This window comes from Oncorhynchus mykiss, unplaced genomic scaffold, assembly GCF_013265735.2.
Source record: "Oncorhynchus mykiss isolate Arlee unplaced genomic scaffold, USDA_OmykA_1.1 un_scaffold_308, whole genome shotgun sequence".
Taxonomy (NCBI): Eukaryota; Metazoa; Chordata; class Actinopteri; order Salmoniformes; family Salmonidae; genus Oncorhynchus; species Oncorhynchus mykiss.
This window is the reverse complement of record NW_023493757.1, coordinates 184,430-201,214: the sequence shown is the minus strand read 5'-3', so window position 1 is coordinate 201,214 and position 16,785 is coordinate 184,430. Positions and strand designations below refer to the sequence as shown.

The 16,785-nt window shown below is 42.3% G+C and overlaps 1 protein-coding gene across 3 annotated transcripts; it reads left to right on the top strand.

Annotated features, from left to right (window-relative positions):
- The first annotated feature begins 5,104 nt into the window (after positions 1-5,104).
- Positions 5,105-16,524, top strand: LOC118950498. 3 transcript variants are annotated; one of them, XM_036973756.1, is made up of 21 exons: positions 5,279-5,445; positions 5,545-5,603; positions 5,683-5,763; positions 5,864-5,988; positions 6,630-6,773; positions 7,079-7,177; positions 7,288-7,449; positions 7,589-7,688; positions 7,818-8,038; positions 8,686-8,842; positions 9,031-9,254; positions 9,550-9,670; positions 9,987-10,183; positions 10,298-10,412; positions 10,635-10,804; positions 10,900-10,997; positions 11,159-11,289; positions 11,612-11,801; positions 15,986-16,127; positions 16,235-16,331; positions 16,401-16,524. In XM_036973756.1, the coding sequence occupies exons 1-21, from the start codon at positions 5,423-5,425 to the stop codon at positions 16,472-16,474; spliced, it is 2,730 nt and encodes a 909-aa protein (XP_036829651.1). In that variant the 5' UTR covers positions 5,279-5,422; the 3' UTR covers positions 16,475-16,524. The 3 variants fall into 3 exon arrangements, with proteins under 3 accessions (XP_036829652.1, XP_036829651.1, XP_036829654.1); XM_036973757.1 differs by lacking the exons at positions 5,279-5,445; positions 5,545-5,603 and adding an exon at positions 5,105-5,132; XM_036973759.1 differs by lacking the exon at positions 5,545-5,603 and having other exon boundaries at positions 5,284-5,445.
- Positions 16,525-16,785: the final 261 nt, after the last annotated feature.

The following is a 16,785-nucleotide window of genomic DNA, read 5'->3' as shown; positions in this document are numbered from 1 at the left end:
TGTCCAATTGTTTTCTACAGCAAAGCTGGCTTACCTTACGTATTCACTACTGCACTTGTTTATTGCAATTGAATGGTAAAAACACATCCAAGAAACACCCACATCAAACCACACACCCAAGACAATTCTTGTTTGTCTTCAGTCATGGCCGCTAGCATTTCTTAATAACCTCTTAGGGATAGTGAGACGCTAGCGTCTCAAGTGGCCAATAGCCTCGCCAAATTCCAATAAAACGCATAAAACTCAAACTTTCATTAAATCACACATGCAGGGTACTCATTAAAGCTACACTCGTTGTGAATCCACCACATGTCAGATTTAAAAAATGCTTTAACGGCGAAAGCATGAGAAGCTATTATCTGATACATGCACCCCCACTGAACCACCTGAACGAGTTGTAAAACAAAATAATTAGCGTAGCCGGCGCTACACAAAACGCTGAAATAAATATAAACATGCATTACCTTTTTACGAGCTTCTTTGTTGCACTACCAATATGTCCCTAAACCTCACAATTGGTCCTTTTTTTCAATTATTCCGTCCAATGTATACCCAAATGTCCATTTAAAAGCAGGTGGATCCATAAAAAAACTTTCCAAAACCACGTCACTACCTGAACATTTCAGAAGTAACTATTAACTTTGCCAAAATAAAATCAAACTACTTTTGTATACAACTTTAGGTTTTTTAAACTTAATTAATCGATCAAATTGTAGACGGGGCAAACTGTATTCGATAGAGAAAGTAAACAAAACATGCTCCTTTTCCCTCTTTTCCGTAACTATCAAAGTGTAACGTTGTTCCAGAAGTGCCCTCTTCTTCTTCATTCACCAAGATTAACTTCACACAAATTCCAAGTCGTAGGAACTGTAAAAATGGCGCCATCTAATTTCCCTTCCAAAACACTGGGGAACTGTCGAGGGAAACATTTTTTTATATCTGAACAGTTTTTCCTTGGGGGTTTGCCTGCTACATAGTATGTTATAGTCAGCGACATGATTGAACCAGTTTCACTTCAAAGTGTTTTCTATCCACACCTACTAATCATATATTATATATATATTCCTGCACATGAGTAGCAGGAAGTTGAAATGTGCACGACTACCCACATCAAACCACACCCCCAAGACAATTCTTGTTTGCCTTCAGTCATAGCCGCTAGCATTTCTTAATGAGCATTGATGAAACACGAGCTGTGCTCGAATACCCATACTAACATACTGTATACTACATACTTAATGAGTATATACTGCATACTATATATTATTAGTTCATTTTAGTATACTGTAAACGAACAGTATGCTTTCAATTGCGCGTACTAGCTTTTCACCTGTCTACCGGAAGCTGATGCTGTTGCTATGCAACCTCTTGCTAGCTATCTAGCATAACAAATTACTGGTTAGACATTATATGACTTCAGGTGTGTTCTTAAATTCAATCAGGAGTTCCAGAATGCGCACATGAATTCAGAGCGTTGTCAGATTGTCTGTTTGTAAATTCAGAGCAGAGTAGACAGCCAGAGCGAATTTACGAAAGCACCCGAATGTCCATTGAGAACGCACAATGACTATACCATTTAGCTAAGCTCAGAATGACGGGAATAATCACGTCAAACATTGGGTAGTTAGTTAGATAGCCTATAGTTATTATTTTGTCAAGTTTGATCTATAAGTAGCCAACTAACGTTAGGTATCTAGCTAACAACATACCGGTACATACTGCTGTACTGATAAAGCTATGTGGTTCGTAAGACCAGTGTAGCTAACAAATTGTTAGCCAATATAACGTGTAAGTTAACTTATTTAAAAAGTAATTACTTTATTACATTGCTCAACATTTTCTTAATATTTGTCATAATTAGTTAAAGCAATGAATTTGTATCCGCTCTCGTTGTACTTCGACTGCATATTTCCTGCCATTTTCAACAAATCTGGAAACGATGTGAAGCCACGCCCATTTTCTGAAGAATTGCATTATTGGCCCTAAAGTACGGAAATAGTGTCCTCTTTGTGTATTCCTCATATTTTGGCGAATTTAGTACGACATCCTGGAACATTTGGCATACTAAATATATCCATAGTATTTTTTTATTTCTATTTTATTTCACCTTCATTTAACCAGTTAGGCTAGTTGAGAACAAGCTCTCATTTACAACTGCAACCTGGCCAAGATAAAGCAAAGCAGTTCGACACATACAACAACACAGAGTTACAGATGGAATAAACAAACATACAGTCAATAATACAGTAGAAAAAGTCTATATACAGTGTGTGCAAATAAGGAAAGGATAAGGGAGATAAGGCAATAAATAGGCCATGGTGGCGAAGTAATTACAATATAGCAATTAAACACTAGAATGATAGATGTGCAGAAGATGAATGTGCAAGTAGAGATACTGGGGCGCAAAGGAGCAAGATAAATAAATAAATACAGCAAGGGGATGAGGTAGTTGGATGGGCTGTGTACAGATGGGCTGTGTACAGGTGCAGTGATCAGTGAGCTGCCCTGACAGCTGGTGCTTAAAGCTTAGTGAGGGAGATCTGAGTCTCCAGCTTCAGTGATTTTTGCAGTTCGTTCCAGTCATTGGCAGCAGAGAACTGGAAGTAAAGGCTGCAAAAGGAAAAATTGGCTTTGGGGGTGACCAGTGAGATTTACCTGTTGGAGCGTGTGCTCTGGGTGGGTGCTGCTATGGTGACCAGTGAGCTGACATAAGGCGGGGCTTTACTTAGCAGAGACTTGTAGATGACCTGGAGCCAGTGGGTTTGGCGACGAGTATGAAGCGAGGGCCAGCCAACGAGAGCGTATAGGTTGCAGTGGTGGGTAGTAAATGGGGCTTTTGGATTGGAGATGCTTAATGTGAGTCTGGAAGGAGAGTTTACAGTCTAACCAGACACTTAGGTATTTGTAGTCCACATATTCCAAGTCAGAACCGTCCAGAGTAGTGATGCTGGACAGGCGGACAGGTGCGGGCAGCGATCGGTTGAAGAGCATGCATTTAGTTTTACTTGCATATAAGAGCAGTTGGAGGCCACGGAAGGAGAGTTGTATAGCATTGAAGCTCATCTGGAGGTTAGTTAACACAGTGTCCAAAGAAGGGCCAGAGGTATACAGGTATACTATGATATATTTCTACAGGTATACTATGACCAATAAGCATACTAAATACTCAATTCATGTCACAAACAGTACAGTTAGTGCGAGTATTCGAACACAGCTAAGGCCAAATCAGGAAGTGCAGTCACCTTTTAAACCTGAATGACAATTGTCTTGCCTCATAGAGATAGATAAATCTTCTTAGGGCTGATCGATATGACAACAGCCAGTGAAAGTGCAGGGCGCCAAATTCCAAAGAACAGAAATCTCATAATTAAAATTCCTCAGACATACAAGTATTTCACACCATTTTAAAGATACACTTCTTGTTAATCCCACCACAGTGCCCGATTTCAAATAGGCTTTACGGCGAAAGCATCACTAACGATTATGTTAGGTCAGAGCCAAGTCACAGAAAAAAACAGTCATTTTTCCAGCCAAAGAGAAGAGAGTCACAAAAAATCAGAAATAGAGATAAAATGAATCACTAACCTTTGATGTTCTTCATCAGATGACACTCGTAGGACTTCATGTTACACAATACATGCATGTTTTGTTCGATAAAGTTAATATTTATGTCAAAAGAATCTCAGTATACGTTGGAGCGTTATGTTCAGTAGTTCCAAAAACATCCGGTGATTTTGCAGAGAGCCACATCAATTTACAGAAATACTTATACTAAATGTTGATGAAAATAAAATTGTTATGCACAGAATTAAAGATATACTTCTGCTTCATGCAACCGCTGTGTCAGATTTCAAAAAAAAAAAAATCTTTACGGAAAAAACAAACCATGCAATAATCTGAGTACGGCGCTCAGAGCCCAAACAAGCCAAAAAGATATCCACCATATTGTGCAGTGAACAGAAGTCAGAAATAACATGATAAATATTCACTTACCTTTGATGATCTTCATCAGAATGCACTCCCAGGAATCCCAGTTCCACAATAAATGTTTGTTTTGTTCGATAATGTCCATCATTTATGTCCAAATAGCTACTTTTGTTAGCGAGTTTTGTAAACAAATCCAATCTCACGAAGTGTATTCATTAGGAGCAGACGAAATGTCAAAAAGTTCCGTTACAGTCCGTAGAAACATGTCAAACGATGTATAGAATCAATCTTTAGGATGTTGTTCAAATAAATCTTCAATAATGTTCCAACCGGAGAATTCCTTTGTCTGTAGAATTGCGATGGAACAGAGCTCGCTCTCATGTGAACGAGCGTCACGAGCTCAAGGCATTCTGCCAGACTTCTGACTCATTCCCCTCTCATTCGCCCTCACCTCACAGTAGAAGCATCAAACAAGGTTCTAAAGACTGTTGACATCTAGTGGAAGCCTGTTGACATCTAGGAAGTGCAACATGACCAATATCCCACTGTGTCTTCAATAGGGAATCAGTTGAAAAATGACCAACCTCAGATTTCCCACTTCCTGGTTGGATTTTTTTCTCAGGTTTTTGCCTGCCATATGTGTTCTGTTATACTCACAGACATCATTCAAACGGTTTTAGAAACTTCAGAGTGTGCATATCTTAGCTTCTGGGACTGAGTAGCAGGCAGTTTACTCTGGGCACCTTTGGACAACTTATTCAGCCAAGCTACTCAATACTGCCCCCAGCCATAAGAAGATAAAAGACTCATCTATGCATCTGTGCCAATATAGTGTCTGTGACAGCATGGGCAGCGCCATTGAGGCTATCTTCATATTAAAGTAGTAACATTTCTTCTTCACAATTGTCTGAGCCCTTCTGATGACCTGATGGGACATGACTTCAACAGGGTCACCAGTAGGGCTCAGCCAATGAAGTTGGTAGTCCCACCCAGTTGATTACATTCAAATTGTGAAAGTGCATGCAAATGCAGCATTTTGGCCATTAGAGGCCAATATCTTTCTCTCTGTCTGGGCTACAATTGTAGACGGTTGGGTAATTATGCGTTTCACCTGTGAAAGGCTGTTGTGCTGCTAATGAGGGAGTTCTATTAACCTGAGCCGAGACGCACCGGTCCATGGCCCCTGACATGAATGGATAAAAGCGGTGAGGGCGGAGCACCCTTCTAAAATTGAACAGTAGCCTTACATTTAGGGTTTTGTCCTAACACTACACAGCTGATTCAGATTAACAAAGCTGGATGATTATTTGAATCAGCTTTGTAGGGCTAGGGGAATAAAAAGAAAATGTGCAGCCCTTTGGGGTTCAGGTGACTGAGTGTGGGAAGCCTTTGTCATAGGGTAGAAGTTGCATACCCCTGGGCTGTAGGCTGCACACTTTGGGTCAAATATCAGGTTCTGTAGCTGTGTATTTTATCGGAACAAATCTGTTCCACAATGATTATTTTCCTTAGCTCAGGGTAAGTAGTAGCAGGCCTAGGAGAGTCTTATGCGACGCAAACATTTGAGTTGTGTTCTTCCTCCTTTTAATCAATCATAATTTGTCAAATCCCTTACAGGTTGTTTTGCCTATTGATGGCAGCTGTGGGCATACAAGCACAACAGCCACATTCTATAAGTATGCATTTTGCACCCTGCAAATTTAAGCACTAAGCGTTTGACAATATTTTATTTTTAACTAACCTTTCCTATTCCAGATGACCTCAACGCTGAATGCCTTGGTAACGTTATTCGTTTGAGTGTCGCTCCTCTTTTTGAAGAGGTTGATGCTGTCTTCAGTGAGTTTGCCTCTTTATGATTCTCTTTCTCTCCTTTCATAATTCATGGCTTGATATTGCTTGTCAACTATTGTGTTCACACCATCTCCATCCCTTCCAGATGACACACAAATCATAAACCTGACGCCTGGCCTTGCTACTCAGTGTGGATTCAGCTTTAAATTTGACCCCATGGGGAATGCCATGTTTTTTGCTTCTCTTCAAAACTGCTTTTCCCAAAACATGGTAACCCTAGTAACTGTAGTGTTTGCTTGTACTTCAAATGGACAGTTTGCCTTTCAGTGTCACTGCATTTGCAACTCATACTGTAGCAATGTAATTTTATTTACCTTTGACATGGAGTCATGCTGAGACCAGGCTCTTTTGCAGATGAGCCCTGTATACAAAGATACAAGTCAATATTTGCAGCACTAGATGGAAATAATTAAACACATTCTTCAGTAAAAAGGTCCTCAATAAGCCTGAGTTGTTGCTGTAGAGGTGCTAATACATACAATTTAGCGCATGGAGGTTATTAGAAGTACGGTTCCAGAAACATCGACGCAGTTTGACTTAACTCTGTGGATATCAAAAGGATCTCCATTGTTAGCCACCCCTGGGTCTGGTATCTCTTACCTCTAAGTTAACGATGACGTAAGGTACAGCAGAAGTTTATGGAGGGCTTTCAGAGGGCCAGCCAACTTTCTGATACAGACTGCAGTGATGTGAACTATTGAGCTCTTCTCCTGTAGTGTGGCTTCAATACAGTGGCAGCTGCATTCATATAGCCAATTTTGCCACAGTCTATAACTTGCATGAATGTCACCTGAATTTTGTTTTTTGCAATATAGTGAAGGCTTTTTTTTTCTCTTCCCCCTTCATTTTAGGATGATAAGATGTTCAGCTTGGTCATGCAGTTCAGGCTGCCAGGAAACCACATGACTGAAGACCCTGTGTATAGAGTGGGAAAAACTTGTAGCTACACCCCCTGGACCTCCCGAGAGATTCTGTGTGACCGCAACTACATGGAGGCAAGTGAGCAGAGCATGCCCCAATGGACATGTTTACAGTCGCGCTTGTCATACTGCCTGTATAAATGATCTGTCTTAGAGCTACAACTGTCCAGTGTTTTCACTTCTTCTGCAACACAACCTAGAGGTCTTGACTCTCAATTCCACTCGCCTCTTCAAAATGCACATAGGAGAACTTTAGAGGTGAGGAATTTTGGCCTATTCTCAATGCATTTAAGGAGGGGAGTGGACAGATTGAGAACTGGCCCTTGATTTCCTATTGTATGGGAGGGAGAAAATGCATAGGGAATAATGGCCTTCTCTAGGTGTCTGTCAGAAGGACTCTTCCAGACATCCAAACCGTCCCCGAACAGACCACTGGGGGCCCGAAAGCAAAGAGCGGCAACTTCCGTAGAGGAGCTGAGGTAGCCATATTTCAGTTTCTGTAATTTCACTACAACATGACAGGATGGCGCTAAACAATGTGCGTTTGTTGACAATTTTGTTTAATTCATGTTTCCATTTCCTGAGACAGGCTGTTGCTTCAGGATACAAAATGACAGCAGTCGTCTTTAGTCCTAGCAAGAATGTCATGAATGTGGATGAGGTCCAAAGAAAGGGCTATGCAATAGCCAACACTCCCACACGGCTGGTGTTAAGAAGCCCTCATAATGCAGAAGAGACATACCTCCAGAATGTAAGCTGACCTCCATGAACTGGGTCATGTTCAGTAGAGCAAACATTTGGAAACGGTGGCCCTACCTGAACTCTGCAACATATTGTTAATACGGTGTGCCCTACTGAACATGGCCCTGATGTGGTTGCCCCCTGAACAGGTAGCTGGGGTTCCGATGCGGGTGCTCTCAACCTCAACCTTCTTTGAGCAGAAGTGGCTGGTTACTCGAGTAGATGCCACAGCTGTTTGTCCAACACCAGGTTGAGTGTGAAATAATTTAAGATCCTATAAGCCCAGTTCTTAATTGGCTCCAGACAAGACTTTCATGTAGTGTTCAGTTGGGAAAATGTTCTGTTTTGATGTGCCCTTGGCTTCTTGTTTCACTGCAGAGGCAGTGGCCTTTACTCCAGAAGTGATCACCTGGTACATGCCCAAGCACATAGACCCACTTTTCTCCTCTGATGCCTTCACCATGTTGGAGGTGTACATGGGAATTGACGCTAAGAGGCTGGACACTGAGGAAATGGCTGCCAGAAACTACTCTGTTTTAGTCACAGAGGCTCATATTATTGTTGAAATTCCGGTGGGGGCGGTTGGCGGCTATTTCAAGGTCAGCATTGGATTAGTAAAATGTTCCTGTTTAATTTCTGTCTTATTTGTAGAGCCCTTTTTACTACAGCAGTTGTCAGTGCTTTGCAGTAACCCTTTGCCATCTCTCATGGGTAAACTCCTAGAAAGGTTGTCTTGTGTAAAATGTTTCTTATTGAGCAATTGTCTGCTTAATCAGGCTAATATACAATGGATTGCAGAATTGTGTGAATTTTGCATAAAATTACATTTAAACATACTCTACCGCTTGTCTTTGCAGTTTGTCCTTTAGCCGCTTGAAATTTGAGACCAAATATCCACACTAAAGTATTGTTTACCTGACTTTTTAGGTAGCCGGTAGCTTTGCCACTCAACTGAATGCAAGGAACACTCGGCTGCTGTTTACATATTGTGCAAGTGTTTACTTTACGTGTCAGTTGCTCTGAAAATGCGCACCGCCGGAAATGCAAGTTGCCAACCATACACCTACCAGCTCTCAAGTCTGGTAACCAATACTTTCCTTTGGATATTTTGTCTTAAATTACGAGCGGCAAAAAGACAAGCGGTAGAATAATTGTATTTAACATTCTGGCTTATAAGGAACATTTACCTTTTTTTGCACTCCAATTGTGTATTACAGCCTGACTGCATCCCTCGTCTCCCTTACAGAGCCATATTCAGGATGACCAGTACTTTGTCACTTACACCATTGAGCCCATGCTTGAGTTGCTGTGGATCGAGGAGGTCGCACACGAGGACACCAGCTATAAAGTCCTCTTCCCTATCACAACACCTCTGATGGCCAGGCCTCCACAAGTTCGCAACTGTGAGTCTGGTTTAGTTGAATAGTGCCTATGGTAATTTGGGATGCCTGGGTTGTTCATTAGGCACAAAACAGAAGGAAATGTACTGAAACGGGGAGGCAATACCTGGACTTACCCAATAACAAATGTCAATTTTCAACTTCCATTGTACCGCATTTCAAAATGTTTTCCTTTGTTTGCCAATGAACAGACACTCCCTTAGACACAGTTCCTGAGCAGGCAGTGTTTGTGCTTGAGTTGGGGACCTTCAACCTTGATGTGGAGCTGCTGAACATCACCTTTCCCACCATGGTGCTAACTGTTGCAGAGTGCAACGCCAGGGGTTTCAATGTTCGGGAGCAGAGATCCCCGGACAACACCTTGAAGACCTTCAGGCTGGAGGTGCCCTTCTCAGACCCGGTGGTCTTTAAGGAGGTGTGTTTCTGTTAAATGCAAAGCCACACGCAGTGATTTGTACATGCCCTAATAAGTGGGCCACCAACAAAATATAAATGGCACAGATGTATTTTGTATCCCTCATTTACTCAAGTGTTTCCATTATTTTGGCAGTTGTGTGCATTTGATGTAGAGGAATGAGGGCAACGTTACTTTAAGTAAATAGTTTGTTTTAATAGTACCCATGTGTACTTAGTTGTCAGTTGATGTTGACTAGCGTTCTGTTACAACAATAATGCTGCCCAATTGACCAATGCTTTTAACTTCACTACAGAGAAGGGCGGAACAAGGTGTCACAACCTTCACTCTTCAGCTGATCTACGGCCTGGTCATCTTTCCAGAGTACGCGCCTTTCTCTCACTCTGCCGTTGTGGACGCTGTACTGCTGGACATTGGTATGTCTCTGGACTACTCCAAACTACTATTGAATGGTTTCCTCTCGTTAATGATTGCCCTGAAAGGAAATTGGCAGTGAAAGCCCAACTAGCCATACTGTAGGGTTTTTCTATGCGGTCTCTCTACAAAGAAAATGTTAAGCTTTAGAGTAGTTGGACCCAGTTGTCCTGTTCCTGATTTGCCAGGATCGTTTTTATTCAGTCCCACCGTAGCAAAACATTTTGCAATCTAAACAAGGGTTTCGTCTTGACAAGTTCAAGTAGTACCTTGTTTTTTGTGCTTAATAATTGAACACAACCCTGTTTGTCCTTGTAGTGCCACCTTCAGTCACTGGCAACTGTGATCAGGAGAACTTCCACATCACTGTGGACTACAGGAACCAAGAGCCCTTTTTTGTGGTCTTGGTTGGCAAGCGGCTGCTTAACCATGAGTTTGCTCAACAGTATTTAACAGAGGGCGACACAGACTTCACCATCACGTTGCCCTTCTCTTCGCCGGACGCAGTGTTTGAGGTACGACTCTCTCCCAAAACATGTTAACCTAAATTGCTGCAGCTAGCCTCGCTTTCCTTACCCTGTGTACATGCATACAATATTGGACTAATGAACTCTCCCATTGGTTCCCAGTCAGTTCACTCGTCCTCTGTCAGGAGCAGACTGGATGTGGCTCTGTTGAATCCTTACAACAACATGACCATCAAATACTTTTCCCTGGCTTGCAGCTTCCTCAAAACGCTGACTGGTTGGTTCTCAAACAATTACTTCTGATAAATAGTCGTTTAACATGGTTACCAAACCTGGGTTCCTTGCAAATACTGTGAGTCTAATAGTAGTGCCAGATGGGCATGGTTTGCACTTTTGGTGCTATTCCATTGGTTCTACTGTGCTCGGCAAGCTCAATAAGTGTAACAAATGCAGAACCCAGGTCTGATGGCTACCTGTCTTTTGCTCCCCTACCTCCAAGAGTGTTTCTCTAACGGAACGATGACTGCGCTGGCGGTGAAGGTGGAGTCTGCTCCCGGTCTGAACCCCGGTCAGCTGACCCTGAGCGACCCCGCCTGTGGTCCCACCTACAGTGACGATCGCGTCGCCTACTTCCACTTCACTGTGAACTCCTGTGGCACCACCAGGAAGGTACAATGACTATTACCCTGAGGTGATGGGTACTGTGTATTTACGGACTGTTTGCTTCTGCAGGCTGTAATAAGCAATTCCCCTCTACTACATAGTTTATCAACAATGTCATGCTGTATGAGAACGAAATCTCCTTGCCAGATGAACTTGAGGTGAAGCGGAATGCCACGACGTCTTCAGGGGAGGAATATCAGTAAGTGCATTACGCATTACAATTGTAGCTGTTATAGGGCATTTTTTTTCTTCACCAATTGCTCAATACTTTATATACAGGGAAAATGGGCCTCTACTACCAGTGTCCACTCCACTGCTTGAAGTTTCCCCTATTGAAGTTGCTCACATCCCTATTTTTAGGTTAAAGGTTTCCTGCTACTATGTGGCCAACATCACTCGCACATTGGCCTTCCTGACCAGGCCGCGTGACAACGAGCCTTTTGCCGCGACTGGGACGGGTCGGCTAATGGTCAGAATGAGACTCGCTCAGGGTAAGCGTGCACAAATTCAGAATTTTAACTTGACCCCTAGCCTCTAAAAGTATCTTGGAAGGTCTCCTTTACAAAACCATTCCCAAAAATCTAAGCCTAATGATATTTCTCTTGCTTTCTGAGATCTACAGGTATGGAGTAACGGTGAGGTGCTGATTTGGGAATTTGTTAGAAGCCTCTGGTGGGGGGTGGGTAGTGTTTGCTATAAATGGCTTGTGTTCATCGGGGCACAACAGGATATGATAAACGAGCATTTCTTAATGGACAAGTTCAGATGGTGCCCACTGAACACGACCCCCGGTTGTCTTGTTCTGTGTTCCAGACGCCTCGTATAACACGTTCCACCAGGAGGAGGACTATCCAGTGGTGAGGTACCTGAGACAGCCTCTGCACTTTGAGGTGGCGCTGACCACGTCCTCTGATCCCAAGGTAGCGCTGGTGCTTGACCACTGCTGGGCCACCCTCAACGAAGACCGCGACTCCCGACCCCGGTGGAATCTCATCATTAATGGGTAACATGTTGTTTTTGGGCCTAAACAAGTGTTATTCCACAGGTGTGGTTCCTGAGTAATTAGCAACCTATCATGCTTGGCAGGCCATTTACTTTGGCTACCGTGGCTATGCCCCCATCCATAGGTCGAGTGGTCACAATGCTTAAAAACGATGTGAGCCATGTGCGGTCTGTCACCAGATCTCCACCCAATTTAACACTTATGAGAGAATCTGGCGCGTGTTATCGCTGAGTAATCCCTGCAGTGTATCATTGGAACTGCATCAATGTATGCTGCATCAAACGACTCTAAACCGCATTGTCTGAAAAGCATCTAAGAAATGTTTTGTACTGATGAGAAATAAAGGTCTTCACAACTTTATTCCACCTTTGCTTGTAAAACATAAATGTTAACGTTATCTAGTCTAAATAACAGGTTGACTTGTTTTACAGTGATGCGGTACAAGGGAGCCATGTAAATCTAGTTTAGAAAGTATGGAATCCATGTTTGTCAAGCAAGAACTCCTAGAATGCTGTTCACTGCGCCCGTTGCCTGAGATCTTAACTCAGTTTGGCCACTTCAGCATGTGACTAATCTTTGTACTTGTTACGGCGTACACATGACAAGTAGTTTACAGGTAACTATTCCAAAAGCCAATTGTTGTCACCTCCCCAAATACAACCGTAGCACGAAAGCTAAACAGAGTTGCAAGATATAGCACAATCCATTATTGGGGGTTAAGTCCTTGGGGGAAGGTATTGTGAAGAGGATGATGCAGGAAATATTACTAAGATCTGGGAATTTATCAACAATAAATGGCGGAAGACTATATAAGCTATATACCCCTGGAAAGGGGGGGGGGGGGGGGGGTCTGATCTGGCAACCCTGAGGTACCATAGTCTACACTCTGATGCCGTGTTCAAATCAACTAACGATTTCAGTGCATTCAAGACAATGGGGTACTCCAGTTGCGATCACCATAAGTCTGACATACGTGTACATGAACCTGACTGCATTGTATGGCGTTAGCATTAGCTCATATTCAGTGCCACCTTCAAGTGTTTTACACACGTGTCCATTACAATCTAGGCAAGAATCAGAATGCATTAATAAAACGCTGAGTACATTATACTTACGGTACGCTACAGTAGAAACGACAACACGTTACACAGAAAATAAGACTTTGATAGGAATGCACGCATGTTCACAGTTAATTGTAAGGAAGGCAATACATGTGCAAGGACGGTATACTTGATCTGGGGAAGTGCTTGGGCTTTCTTTTGAAGGAAAGTTTGTCCAGCTCATTAAATTCTCAAATCGAAATGGTCTGCAACAGTGAAATGGGCGCCCTTTGTGAATGAGGCAAAATTAGATGTTGAAACGGCCTATAGAAAAATCGCCTTGGACTGAGGTCAGCGCGGGTTGAATGTCCACATGTTGGAACGGTGAGTGCATTCTGACCACGTGCATAAAATCAACTCCCACTGGGGCGACTGTTTAAGATATTTGGAACTTGTGTGTGTGTGAAAAGGTTAATGTTGGCATTACCTACACCTTTTTACTCAATGTTATCCTTTTGGTTTGCTACAGTTCAGTGTTGTGCCAAGCTGATGGTCAGTCGACTGGAAATCAAGAGCGGCTGGCAAGCTTGGCTTGCTTTTCCGGTTGGTTTCAAACAACTGCTCTTAACACTGACTGAATAGTTGTTTGGGTTGAATTCAGGCACAAGTGACCTCTTGTGTTTAAATCAGTTATTGCACTAAACCTAAAGGATGGTTCAGATGCCTGTGCAGCATGGATGTTTGAAACTGAATAGGATCAGTTGACAGGATCCCCAGAAGTTGATGCCACTTTCAATGGAATTTCCTGTCCTAGAGGAATGCGCTAATTGGGAGTTTCTAAACATGAACAAATACCACGGTCAAGTGTAGCAGCGTCTTGCTAACCTTATTTAGCTAGCTAATGTTCATATTAAAAAAAGTTACTACATTTTTGATTTGGGTGAGCACTTTGCTACAGATGGACACGCTGGCCTAATTTTTATCTCAAGAATTTAAATTGGGTTACTATTGAAAGATGACTTATTTTTCCTACATTGTAATGGGCTACAATGACTTTGACCATGATTATGCACGCTGCAAATGACACTTTATTTTGCGGGTGCCTTTTCAGTATCTGGATGCATGTTACACCAAGCAGTGTAGTGAAGCAACTTTATTGGTCAAAACCATTCATTTGGGGGATCGGTTTGCAAATACTATCAAATCACGCAATTTTACCATTTTTATGAAATGGTATCAAAAACCTAAATTTGGCAATGTGGACACGGAGTAACTTTACAGCTGTTTATTAAATCAGCAATGTCATAGCAGTTTAAAAAAAAACAAGCTGAAAATGTTTTGTAGATCATAGGAAAAGACAACATTCACATGGCTGTGCAAAAAATGGGTAGTTCAGATTTGTCACTTCAGCTGCAACTATCTTGCTGTGCAAAATCCTGACCATCGTCTGTCAGCTCAAGTGGATTTGTACTGGTGTGGGCGTTTGTCTCAATGTAACATCTTCAGATTTCACAAATTCCTTTTTTGCTAATATCGGGCAGTTAAACAGTAAAGGATAAACCTCCCAAAGATGCAAATTGCTCTGGCGCATTGCATAATTCTTGTTTAAAATGAAGTACTTGTGTTGAAAAATATGATTGCCTTGATACCGACTGTCTATTCGGCAACTTTGGTTAAACCACGGTCAATTGATCAATATTCAGGTCGCCTGTAGTCTTAAAATTCTGGATAATTTAGAATTTTAAGAACCATTTAGAGGGACGTTTCACCTCATGTCAATGGAATTGAATATTCATGTTTGACATCCGTCATTTAACAAGCCATTGCAGTAGACATAAATAAATATTGTTGACGGAAAGCCCAATTTCTGTTCTTTAAAATAAAATAAAAACGTACTAAATCAGATTCATCCAGGTCTGATGGGCCAAAAGATCAGAAATGACAAACCACTGTCGTGACCTTGAATTATCTGAGGACTGTTAAATTGTTAAGCGACTCTAAATGAATCATGTTAGGATTTGGGGTGCCGAGGAAGCGGTTTTAAAGTTACCGTCTCCCGACTTAAACTCTAGACGGTAGAAATCTATTAAATTGATAGTGAACTTATGAACCATTACATCGTATCCTCCTTGCAGCTGCAGAAACCCCAGCCTTATGATTCAGTACTATACAAGTTGGTTTAATTGAATTACTAGCTAACTAAATAACACAGGCTAAACACACAGGTGACACAATATGACGGCTTGTTACAAGGTTTCTCCCCCCCCCCGTTCCGTAAGGGACACTTATCGCTGATACGTTTTTGAACACACGAACCGGCACCAGCTTGGAGTAAAAGCATGAATGTATTTGAGGGATGCCGCTGTGGAAAGGTAGGTGGCTTGTCTTCTCTCTGATTGGCTACATGAGGTCACAATGTCGTTGGTTGTCCGTGGCTCCAATGACTAGTCTTGAACAGAACTACAGGATGGATTGTTCTGGAAGATGGGCTAATCAACCCTGTCACTGATTCCTCAGTGGGTGATGAGTAGGATGGTTTGGATATAGTAGCAGAATGGTCCCACTTATGTTCATTTTTCTAGGTACTTGTGAGTTTAGGAAAGTTCTGAACGTGTAGCTTGCGCCTCACGGTTTTCTGGTCTAATGTTAATTTCTATTACCGTTCCTCTTATGCACTCTGGCCGCCGGGGACGCTTCTGTCAGTCTGACCCGCTCTGATGTTCCTCGTGGCATGGCTACTTACTATGCACATTTTCTAGGGGTGTTTCTCTAACACGTTCAAAAGTGAATACTGGAACAATATTTCTAGCAGAAGACTGGTCAGATTAGCTATAGAAAATGAATGTCATATTGGTTTTTATTTTGTGATTTTTACTAGAAACGTGCTCACTCTACAGGTAGGAAGTCTCGAGCCTTTACATGAAATATGTTTTTTCAAGACAAAGGTGATTTTTGTTGGGGAAAGCCTGTTGGCAAAAACATTACTTTAGTTCATACTGGAGGGGGAGAAAGAACCCACTTCTGCTGTAAATTGATCTGATCCTCACAGGGCAGTCATGACACCACCACAAGACTTCGTACACAAGGCGGTTGGGGTTTGCAGCGTTTTCTTGTTCCTAACTTAGTCCCTCTCTCCACTGGCAGCTGTGAGAACCCCGAGGATCCATACCGTGTTGTCTTCCACCCGGTGGTAGCTGACGCCAGGGTCCACTTCCCCCCTCACGTCAAACGCTTTGAGGCCTATATGTTTTCCTTCGCCGAGGATGCGCTTGAGCCGAGTGGCCAGGTAACAAAGTTCACCCAACAATCTTTATTGGTTAATTTTGTTTGAGTGGCAATCATCCCTTTAAAAAAAAAAAATAACATCTGACACATCAAATCTTTGATTCCTAGGTCTTTGTCCATTGTGATGTGGTCATCTGTGATGCCAGTAGTCCGTCTGGCGGCCCCTGTAGTGGACAATGTGTGAATCAGGACAACCCGAAAAGAGGTAGGTCTTGTTTTATGCTTTTCAGACCCTGGCAGACCATAACTGAACTAATAGGTTCTCTCTCAACAGGTCAACGACATGTCAAAGACCTCTTTGAGGAGCGTCATTTATATGTTTCTTCTGGATACATTCTTTGGGTGTAATGTCTTGTTCTAACATGTCAAATAAAGTGTTCTATATAAAACAATCCTAACCGTTGGAGCTACCTTAATTGTATCTGATTTGCATTTAACACCATGTCGTAGGCTTGTCATCTGACATGTATCAATCAACCCTTTTGTAAGCATGGAACTCTGAACCATCCACCGGAGGGTGATAAGTGTTGCACACCAATTTCCCATCTAGGACAAACAATGGGAAATGAAACAAGCTTTCCAATGTCCAGTAGGATGAAATGACTCAATGTTATAGCAGATGGTGGTTTGCCAAAGTGAAACCAGCAGGGCTGTGGTTG